The sequence below is a fragment of the Gobius niger genome, assembly GCF_951799975.1.
Source record: "Gobius niger genome assembly, chromosome: 6".
In the NCBI taxonomy this organism is placed as follows: Eukaryota; Metazoa; Chordata; class Actinopteri; order Gobiiformes; family Gobiidae; genus Gobius; species Gobius niger.
Window position 1 is genome coordinate 38,009,790 of NC_136857.1, and position 11,133 is coordinate 38,020,922.

An 11,133-nucleotide genomic window follows, 5' to 3' on the forward strand; every position below is an offset into this window, starting at 1 on the left:
ATGAGGCCAACATGAGGCTAACATGTGGCTAACATGAAGCTAACATGAAGCTAATGTGAGGCTAACATGAAGCTAACATGAGGCTAACATGAGGCCAACATGAAGCCAACATGAGGCCAACATGAGGCTAACATGAGGCTAACATGAGGCTAACATGAGGCTAACATGTGGCTAACATGAGGCTAACATGAGGCTAACATGTGGCTAACATGAAGCCAACATGAGGCCAACATGAGGCTAACATGAGGCTAACATGAGGCTAACATGAGGCTAACATGTGGCTAACATGAAGCTAATGTGAGGCCAACATGAGGCTAACATGAGGCTAACATGTGGCTAACATGAGGCTAACATGAGGCTAACATGTGGCTAACATGAAGCCAACATGAAGCTAACATGAAGCTAATGTGAGGCTAACATGTGGCTAACATGAAGCTAACATGAGGCTAACATGAGGCTAACATGTGGCTAACATGAAGCCAACATGAAGCTAACATGAAGCTAATGTGAGGCTAACATGTGGCTAACATGAAGCTAACATGAGGCTAACATGTGGCTAACATGAAGCTGACATGAAGCTGACATGAGGCCGACATGAGGCTAACATGAGGCCGACATGAGGCTAACATGAAGCTAACATGAGGCTAACATGAGGCTAACATGTGGCTAACATGAAGCCAACATGAAGCTAACATGAAGCTAATGTGAGGCTAACATGTGGCTAACATGAAGCTAACATGAGGCTAACATGTGGCTAACATGAAGCTGACATGAAGCTGACATGAGGCCGACATGAGGCTAACATGAGGCCGACATGAGGCTAACATGAGGCCGACATGAGGCTAACATGAGGCCGACATGAGGCTAACATGAGGCTAACATGAGGCTAACATGAAGCTAACATGAGGCTAACATGTGGCTAACATGAAGCTGACATGAAGCTGACATGAGGCCGACATGAGGCTAACATGAGGCCGACATGAGGCTAACATGAGGCTAACATGAGGCCAACATGAAGCTAACATGAAGCTAATGTGAGGCTAACATGAGGCTAACATGAAGCCAACATGAAGCTAACATGAAGCTAATGTGAGGCTAACATGTGGCTAACATGAAGCTAACATGAGGCTAACATGTGGCTAACATGAAGCTGACATGAAGCTGACATGAGGCCGACATGAGGCTAACATGAGGCCGACATGAGGCTAACATGAGGCTAACATGAGGCTAACATGAAGCTGACATGAAGCTGACATGAAGCTGACATGAGGCCGACATGAGGCCGACATGAGGCCGACATGAGGCCGACATGAGGCCGACATGAGGCCGACATGAGGCCGACGTGAGGCCTAAAATGCCTAAATCCTGTATGAAAGGACAAGGCCCAGGACACGCTGGTGGGACAATGGCTGTTTCCCAATTGCCAGGATCCTCGGCGTCTCGACCACTTCGGACGTCATTCGCGTCATCACGGCGCCGACAAGTGGTTCCATTTCACCTGGACCACTCGCCCCCTCGCAGCTCGACTCCTCCGTTTGGCTCATTTACGAAGGGTTCACCTGTGGATCCTCCGCTGAAATTACCCATGATGCACTGCAGCATAGTTTCTTTTTTCTTCTCTCGCAAAACTTTATTAGTTTGAACTCACTTTAAAAAAAGTGGCCTCTGTTATTCATAAAACAGTTGTTTTAATGAGCATAGATCGACACGTGACCTGACGCAGCCGCTCGCTCCGGAGGTCGTTCCCTTTGAGCTCAGAGGCGGCGGGGAGAGGACACTCCGCTCCATTTTGGAGGAGCCGCCACCGAGGACGTCAATGAAGTGGCCAAATAGAGGACGGATCCTCGCAATTGAGAAACAGCCATAGTCTCTGTGGCCTCGGGGTCAGAACAGCTGGGTGAGGTGTGTGTGGATCGGGAAGTCTGCTGAGGCTGCTGCCCCCGTGACCCGGCCCCGGATAAAGAGGAAAATGAGTCCTGGACAGGTTTAAATAAACAACTCTTTATAAACATCACTGCTCAGTCATTACTGATATTCACCAAAGATCTACAAAACTGATCTAACCTGATCTTTCTCCTCATGTGTTGCCAGGTTGTCACTTTTGACGTTTTTTCCCCCATGGCATTTTTGTCAATGTTTCATCCTCGTTTTTGTTGCTATTCTGGCACTTTGTTCCTGAAGCTTTTAGATTTGGGTAAATCTTAATTAAATCTTATGTTGTTAGCATTTAGCCTCCTCTCCTCTATGGGTGAAACGGGGGTGAAGTTAGAACTGACCGAGCTCTTCCTGATTTAACCACGGTTATGTGAGCAGCTACACAAAATGAAACATGTGGATTTTCTAAGTGGATAAAAAGAGGAACTATATTGTGAGGCGTAATAACCTTAAGGGCACTTCGACATGCGTGCAGTGAAGTGAAGATATTACTGCATTTGGCCCCAGAGACGAGAGGAGGAGAGGCTAAATGCTAACAACACCTTGGTCTGTTTGTGTGACTGAGCGCACGCGTAAAGACCAGACAGGTACACATGAACTCGTCAAAGCTCCGGTGAGAACAGCTCTCAGTCTGGGAAAACGCTGGCCTGTTCTTTTAATGTGCTTCATCTGTTCTTGGTCCTATTCCCTGTGCAGAGCGTCTCTCCCGTGTGCGCCTCTCATTTGCAGAGCGTCTCTCCCGCGTGCGCCTCTCATTTGCAGAGCGTCTCTCCCGCGTGCGCCTCTCATTTGCAGAGCGTCTCTCCCGTTGGCGCCTCTCATTTGCAGAGCGTCTCTCCCGCGTGCGACGCCATGTGCGCGCTCAGCCGGTCCTTCCTCACGAAGCAGCGGTTGCAGATGGCGCAGATGAAGGGCTTCCCGTTGTGCATGGCCATGTGCGTGCCCAGGTTGTCCTTCCTGGTGAAGCCGCGGCCGCAGACGGGGCAGCTGAACGGCCGCTCGCCCGTGTGCGACGCCATGTGCGAGTGCAGCCGGTACTTCCTGGTGAAGCTCTTCTTGCAGACGGGGCAGCACAGCGGCGCCGCCCGGTGGCCCTTCATGTGACTGTCCAGGTGGCTCTTCAGGGCGAAGCGCGCCTCGCACTCCGGGCACTTGAACGCGGCGTCGCCCGTGTGGACCGTCAGGTGCAGCTGGAAGTCGTTCCTGCGCGTGAAGTCTTTGCCGCAGACTGGACAGCTGAAAGGTTTGGCCCCCACGTGCGAGGCCATGTGCTGCTGCAGCTCCGCGCTCGTGCCAAACGTCTCTCCGCACGCCAGGCACTCGTGGGTTTGGACTTTACCGCCGCAGTCGCCCGAGAAGTCGCTCGAGAAGTCGTTCAGCGGCGTTTCTGGAGAGTTCCCTGAGCGCGGGAGAAACAGAACATCATCACTTTGTTATAATCACGACTGAAACCACACACTGAACATGAGGTGAGCTTTACTGACTCAAACAAGATGGCTGACACGAGGAGATCATGCAAACTCCACACAGAAAGACCCCGTCCAGGTGGGAATCGAACCTGGGACCAATATATCGACTGTCCGATATATCTGACCGATGTTCCCGTCCTTAGTGGAGCGGGAAACATTGGTCCCAAGTTTGTTCACCTATTTCAGTCCCTCCAGGATTTTGCGATTTCTTAAGATATTGTTCTATATATCGACTCATTCCGTCGCACGTTTGTCGAGTAAACGCGCATTAGCGGCGGCCGTAGTAGGTACGTGGAAAGTTCGGGGCTTGTGCTTCCTTCCCAAACTGTAGCAGGGAATGGCGCGGTCGTAGCAGCTCTAGTGCTACCTTGGACGTCGCGGTCGTAGCATTACCTTGGACGTAGCGTTACCTGTGGTTAGGGCTGTGCAATTAATCGAAATTCGATTACGATTTCGATTACAACAGTAAACGATTAAAAAATTAGCATAATCGCAAAAAATCGATTATAATTTTTTGTAGCGTTTCTTTTTTTTTTCTTTTTTTTTCTTTTCTTTCTTTTCAATTTTTTTTTTCACTTCTATTTTTCTAATTTTTAATTTTGGGATTTTTGTCTTTTTTTTTTATGGATATTTGTCTTTTTTTTTAATGGATTTTTGTCTTTTTTTGATGGATTTTTGTCTTTTTTCTGCTGGATTTTTGTCTTTTTTTTGATGGATTTTTGTCTTTTTTCTGCTGGATTTTTGTCTTTTTTTTTGATGGATTTTTGTCACTTTTGTGCTGGATTTTTGTCTTTTTCTGCTGGATTTTTGTCTTTTTTCTGCTGGATTTTTGTCACTTTTGTGCTGGATTTTTGTCTTTTTTTTGATGGATTTTTGTCTTTTTTCTGTTGGATTTTTGTCTTTTTTCTGCTGGATTTTTGTCTTTTTTTTTATGGATTTTTGTCTTTTTTCTGCTGGATTTTTGTCTTTTTCTGCTGGATTTTTGTCTTTTTTTTGATGGATTTTTTTTTTTTTTCTGCTGGATTTTTGTCTTTTTTTTGATGGATTTTTGTCACTTTTGTGCTGGATTTTTGTCACTTTTTGTGCTGGATTTTTGTCACTTTTTTGATGAATTTTTTAAAGGCAACAAATAATCGTTTGAATAATCGTGATTTCAATTATGACAAAAATAATCGTGATTATTATTTTTTCAAAAATCGAGCAGCCCTGCCTGTGGTGGTAGCGTTACCTTGGACGTAGCGTTACCTTGGACGTAGCGTTGCCTGTGGTCGTAGCGTTACCTTGGACGTAGCGTTACCTGTGGTCGTAGCGTTACCTTGGACGTAGCGTTACCTGTGGTCGTAGCGTTACCTTGGACGTAGCGTTACCTTGGACGTAGCGTTACCTGTGGTCGTAGCGTTACCTTGGACGTAGCGTTACCTTGGACGTAGCGTTACCTGTGGTCGTAGCGTTACCTTGGACGTAGCGTTACCTGTGGTCGTAGCGTTACCTTGGACGTAGCGTTACCTGTGGACGTAGCGTTACCTTGGACGTAGCGTTACCTTGGTCGTAGCGTTACCTTGGACGTAGCGTTACCTGTGGACGTAGCGTTACCTTGGTCGTAGCGTTACCTGTGGACGTAGCGTTACCTGTGGACGTAGCGTTACCTGTGGACGTAGCGTTACCTTGGACGTAGCGTTACCTGTGGTCGTAGCGTTACCTTGGTCGTAGTGTTACCTGTGGTCGTAGCGTTACCTGTGGTCGTAGCGTTACCTGTGGTCGTAGCGTTACCTGTGGTCGTAGCGTTACCTGTGGACGTAGCGTTACCTTGGACGTAGCGTTACCTGTGGTCGTAGCGTTACCTGTGGTCGTAGCGTTACCTGTGGTCGTAGCGTTACCTTGGACGTAGCGTTACCTGTGGTCGTAGCGTTACCTTGGACGTAGCGTTACCTGTGGTCGTAGCGTTACCTTGGTCGTAGCGTTACCTGTGGACGTAGCGTTACCTGTGGTCGTAGCGTTACCTGTGGTCGTAGCGTTACCTGTGGACGTAGCGTTACCTGTGGTCGTAGCGTTACCTTGGACGTAGCGTTACCTTGGTCGTAGCGTTACCTGTGGTCGTAGCGTTACCTGTGGTCGTAGCGTTACCTGTGGACGTAGCGTTACCTGTGGACGTAGCGTTACCTGTGGTCGTAGCGTTGCCTGTGTTCGTAGCGTTACCTTGGACGTAGCGTTACCTGTGGTCGTAGCGTTACCTGTGGTCGTAGCGTTACCTGTGGTCGTAGCGTTACCTGTGGACGTAGCGTTACCTTGGACGTAGCGTTACCTGTGGTCGTAGCGTTACCTGTGGTCGTAGCGTTACCTGTGGTCGTAGCGTTACCTTGGACGTAGCGTTACCTGTGGTCGTAGCGTTACCTTGGACGTAGCGTTACCTTGGTCGTAGCGTTACCTTGGTCGTAGCGTTACCTGTGGACGTAGCGTTACCTGTGGTCGTAGCGTTACCTGTGGTCGTAGCGTTACCTGTGGACGTAGCGTTACCTGTGGTCGTAGCGTTACCTTGGACGTAGCGTTACCTTGGTCGTAGCGTTACCTGTGGTCGTAGCGTTACCTGTGGTCGTAGCGTTACCTGTGGTCGTAGCGTTACCTGTGGACGTAGCGTTGCCTGTGTTCGTAGCGTTACCTTGGACGTAGCGTTACCTGTGGTCGTAGCGTTACCTGTGGTCGTAGCGTTACCTTGGTCGTAGCGTTGCCTGTGTTCGTAGCGTTACCTGTGGATGTAGCGTTACCTTGGTCGTAGCGTTACCTTGGTCGTAGCGTTACCTGTGGTCGTAGCGTTACCTGTGGTCGTAGCGTTACCTGTGGTCGTAGCGTTACCTTGGTCGTAGCGTTACCTGTGGTCGTAGCGTTACCTGTGGTCGTAGCGTTACCTGTGGACGTAGCGTTACCTTGGTCGTAGCGTTACCTTGGACGTAGCGTTACCTTGGACGTAGCGTTACCTGTGGTCGTAGCGTTACCTTGGTCGTAGCGTTACCTGTGGACGTAGCGTTACCTTGGACGTAGCGTTACCTGTGGTCGTAGCGTTACCTTGGTCGTAGCGTTACCTTGGTCGTAGTGTTACCTGTGGTCGTAGCGTTACCTGTGGTCGTAGCGTTACCTTGGACGTAGCGTTACCTGTGGTCGTAGCGTTACCTGTGGTCGTAGCGCTACCTTGGACGTAGCGTTACCTTGGACGTAGCGTTACCTGTGGTCGTAGCGTTACCTGTGGTCGTAGCGTTACCTGTGGACGTAGCGTTACCTTGGACGTAGCGTTACCTGTGGTCGTAGCGTTACCTTGGACGTAGCGTTACCTGTGGTCGTAGCGTTACCTGTGGTCGTAGCGTTACCTTGGTCGTAGCGTTACCTGTGGACGTAGCGTTACCTTGGACGTAGCGTTACCTGTGGTCGTAGCGTTACCTTGGACGTAGCGTTACCTTGGTCGTAGTGTTACCTTGGACGTAGCGTTACCTGTGGTCGTAGCGTTACCTGTGGTCGTAGCGTTACCTGTGGACGTAGCGTTACCTTGGACGTAGCGTTACCTGTGGACGTAGCGTTACCTTGGACGTAGCGTTACCTGTGGTCGTAGCGTTACCTGTGGTCGTAGCGTTACCTTGGTCGTAGCGTTACCTTGGTCGTAGTGTTACCTGTGGTCGTAGCGTTACCTGTGGTCGTAGCGTTACCTGTGGTCGTAGCGTTACCTTGGACGTAGCGTTACCTGTGGTCGTAGCGTTACCTTGGTCGTAGCGTTACCTGTGGACGTAGCGTTACCTTGGACGTAGCGTTACCTGTGGACGTAGCGTTACCTTGGACGTAGCGTTACCTTGGTCGTAGCGTTACCTTGGACGTAGCGTTACCTGTGGACGTAGCGTTACCTTGGTCGTAGCGCTACCTTGGACGTAGCGTTACCTGTGGACGTAGCGTTACCTTGGTCGTAGCGTTACCTGTGGACGTAGCGTTACCTGTGGTCGTAGTGTTACCTGTGGTCGTAGCGTTACCTTGGGCGTAGCGTTACCTTGGACGTAGCGTTACCTGTGGTCGTAGTGTTACCTGTGGTCGTAGCGTTACCTTGGACGTAGCGTTACCTGTGGTCGTAGTGTTACCTGTGGTCGTAGCGTTACCTTGGACGTAGCGTTACCTGTGGTCGTAGTGTTACCTGTGGTCGTAGCGTTACCTTGGACGTAGCGCTCCTCCTCCTCCTCGGTCTCCATGCGCCGGCTCGAGCAGCCCGCCGTGCTCTCCCAGCCGCCGTCCGAGTCCGAGGAGATGTCGATCTGTTCCACTGTCTCTGATTTGAGCGGCTGAAGGTCCAGCTCTCGCTCGTCCGGCGTCTCCTCTCCGAGCTCAGCCTGGTCTTCGACTTTGACCGAGGAGTCTGCGATGAAGGAAAAACACTCCGGGTCTCGGCGGCTGCTCGGCGGATCCTCTCGGTCCAGAACGGACTCTTCTCTCGCCGGAGGAACATCTGCGAGAGACACAAGCAACATTAACGAGCCTCATCTCGAACATTAATGTTAAAGGGATATTTCAGGATGTTTGACATTAGGCCTCATTTCCACGTTATCCAGAGTGTTGCTGATTTCTGGAGATATTTTTTTTGTAATTCATGCAGTTCTTATATTTGAAGAGTTTCGTGGCGCTAGGCTAGTGCAAGGCTAGTGCATGTCTATGGTATCAGCTAGCCTGCATTAAAAACAGTGTGACCCGCTCCACAGAGCACCTGAGGCAAATCACTTATAACACCAGACTCACCATATAAATGTCTGTGTCCATAGAACCATTTAAACCCTTAACTCCCACCTGAACCGAGCACATTTTCTCCAGTTTGGCTTTACCCCAATCCAAAAGCTTCTGGGAAAATGCTGTGAAAATAGCAACAAAACTGAGACGAAAACAATGATGGAAATGTGACAAAAAAGTGGCAAAAATGTCACAGGAAATTGACAAAAATTTGATGAAAATGTGACAAAAAAAATGACAAAAATGTAAAAGATTTTGATGAAAAAACGACAGAAATGTGACAAAAATGTGACAAAAATGTGACAAAAAAATGACAAAAATGTGACAAAAATGTGACAAAAAAATGACAAAAATGTGACAAAAATGTGACAAAAAATGACAAAAATGTAAAAAAAAGTGACAAAAATGACAAAAATGTTAAAAAATGTTAAAAAATGTGATAAAAAAATGACAAAAATGTTAAAAAATGTGATAAAAAAATGACAAAAATTTAAAAAAATGTGACAAAAAATTACAAAAAAAGTGACAAAAATGACAAAAATGTGACAAAAATGTTAAAAAATGTGATAAAAAAATGACAAAAATGTGACAAAAAATGACAAAAATGTGAAAAAATGTGATAAAAAAATGACAAAAATTTAAAAAAATGTGACAAAAAATGACAAAAATGTGAAAAAAATTGATAAAAAAATGACAAAAATGTAAAAAAAAAAGTGACCAAAAAATGACAAAAAAAGGACAAAAATTTGACAAAAATGTGACAAAAATGTGATGAAAATGTGACAAAAAAAATGACAAAAATGTAAAAGATTATGATGAAAAAATGACAAAAATGTGACAAAAAAATGACAATGTGACAAAAATGTGACAAAAAAATGACTAAAATTTGATAAAATGTGACAAAAAATTGATAAAAATGTGATAAAATGTGACAAAAAAATGAAAAAAAAATGGACAAAAAATTGACGAAAAAATGTGACAAAAAATGACAAGAAATGTGACAAGAATGAGTGTAACACCCAACGAAAAGATGATGGAAAAAAAATCAGATGACGTGAGGAAAAAGATCCTCTCGGTTCAGGCGGGAGTTAAGAGGTTGTGATTTTGCGATAGATCGTGGCTTCTTCCGGTAACATAGTTAATATGTTTGTCCTGTTTTTAGCCTTGATTTGAACTCTTAGTGCTTTTATATGAACGATCCCTCCAGGAGGCCTTTTAACCACCGACCTGATTATGAAACGAGACTTTGTTTTTTTTATCAGATAAAGACAGAAGCTAAAAGGAGAAAAACGATGCAAACAGAGGGAAAAGGATGAGGCGTGAAACCTTTGATGCGAGGCGGAGTTTGCAGAGCCTCCAGGAGCTGCTGCCTCCTCTGGTTCTCCTCTTTGGAGCGACACAGTTCCTCCTCATACTCCGCTATGGTCCTCTCCACCAGCTGGAAGATCTCCTCCGCGGCCGCGCTCAGCCGCTCCGTCACCAGAGCCCTCAGAGTCCGGCTCCTCTTCGACATTTTCCCCCTCGAACTTCTGTTAGCTTTAGCGCCGAGCTAACCACCGCACAACGAGAGTCAAAACACAGCCGTAAAGTGAGGGGAAATGTCGCGCTGGTCGACTCCGCTGCGCCCCCGTGTGGACTGAGCGGTGTACTGCAAGTCCAGGGGAAAGCTGCAGAAGATCACAGCGATGGTGCGCCCCCTGCTGGATCAGACCGTATGAACACATTAGAGAAATGCAACGAGATGTTGATTGATACAGAAAACATAACCTCGAACAGCAAAGAGTCAGAATCAGGAAATATTAAACATATATCACATAACTTAGATAAATAATAAAACTTTAGACAATAAGACTAAAAGGACACGCGAAAGAAGATTACATTTAAAGAGACTAGATGTAAGTATGTGGATAAATGTTCAGACTCGATAGAAAGGCAAGTAAATAGTTTAAGTGTAAAGATGCAGTAACTCCCAACAATATGCAGTGAAATGTGTGTATATGTTCAGTATGAAGAAAGTTACAGCGGTTTCTAGTTCAAAATCAGCATCTGTCTTTAGTCCCGCCCCTTCCATTGAAGCGAATGGAGGTCAGTGTGACCTAAAAAGAGAAGTGACCAGAACTTTTTACATATTCAAGATTCTTTCATCAACATTTCAGTAAACATTGATTTAACATATTTCCATTGGTTGCACGTGTTAAAACATAATTTTAGATTTTAGCTCCTTTAGTTCATTTAACCTCTTAACTCCCGCCTGAACCGTCAATTTTTTTATCACATATTTGTCATTTTTTTGTGGATTTTTTGTCAATATCTTTTGTCATTTTTTTTGTCACATTTTTCGTCATTTTTAATCAATTTTTTATCAAATTTTTGTCATTTTTGTGTCACATTTTGGTCATTTTTTCGTCAATTTTAATCACATTTTTGTCATTTTTTGTGTGAATTTTTTGTCAATTTCCTGTGACATTTTTGCCACTTTTCTTGTCATTTTTTTGTCATTTTTTAATCAAATTTTTCTCAATTTTTCGTCATTTTTTAATCAAATTTTCGTCATTTTTTTGTCATTTTTAATCAAATTTTTGTCATTTTTTGTCACATTTTTGTCATTTTTTCGTCCATTTTTTGTCACATTTCCATCATTGTTTTTGTCTCAGTTTTGTCGCTATTTTCACAGCTTTTTCCCAGAAGCTTTTGGATTGGGGTAAAGCCAAACTGGAGAGAATGTGCTCGGTTCAGGCGGGAGTTAAGGGGTTAAACATTGGAGTTTGGTTTAATGAGGCTGTTTTCAGTTGTGTCAGTGGGCAGAGGCAGAAAGTGGGAAAAACGAGCAACAAAAGTGGAGCTGAGTAACTGAATGGTGTTGGAAAGATCACAAAACTTTGAGCAGCAAACGACAACAAGGCCCTCTTCATGTCCAGCTCCTTCTTCACAGTGTCCACCTCCTTCTCCACAGTGTCCAGCTCCTTCTCCACAGTGTCCA

At 45.9% G+C, this 11,133-nt stretch overlaps 2 protein-coding genes across 2 annotated transcripts; both read right to left on the reverse strand.

The window, feature by feature from the left end:
- Positions 1–2,753: 2,753 nt before the first annotated feature.
- Positions 2,754–3,782, reverse strand: LOC306964341 (uncharacterized protein; the record flags this gene model as incomplete). Its single annotated transcript, XM_079558333.1, has 2 exons — positions 3,772–3,782; positions 2,754–3,334 (listed from the first exon to the last, which is right to left on the reverse strand). The coding sequence occupies exon 2, from the start codon at positions 3,201–3,203 to the stop codon at positions 2,754–2,756; it is 450 nt and encodes a 149-aa protein (XP_079414459.1). The 5' UTR covers positions 3,204–3,334; positions 3,772–3,782.
- Positions 3,783–6,583: 2,801 nt separating this feature from the next.
- LOC306964342 (uncharacterized protein) lies at positions 6,584–9,791 on the reverse strand (the record flags this gene model as incomplete). Its single annotated transcript, XM_079558334.1, has 3 exons — positions 9,480–9,791; positions 7,588–7,878; positions 6,584–6,657 (listed from the first exon to the last, which is right to left on the reverse strand). Exons 1-3 carry the CDS (start codon positions 9,664–9,666, stop codon positions 6,584–6,586), a joined length of 552 nt encoding a protein of 183 aa, XP_079414460.1. The 5' UTR covers positions 9,667–9,791.
- Positions 9,792–11,133: the final 1,342 nt, after the last annotated feature.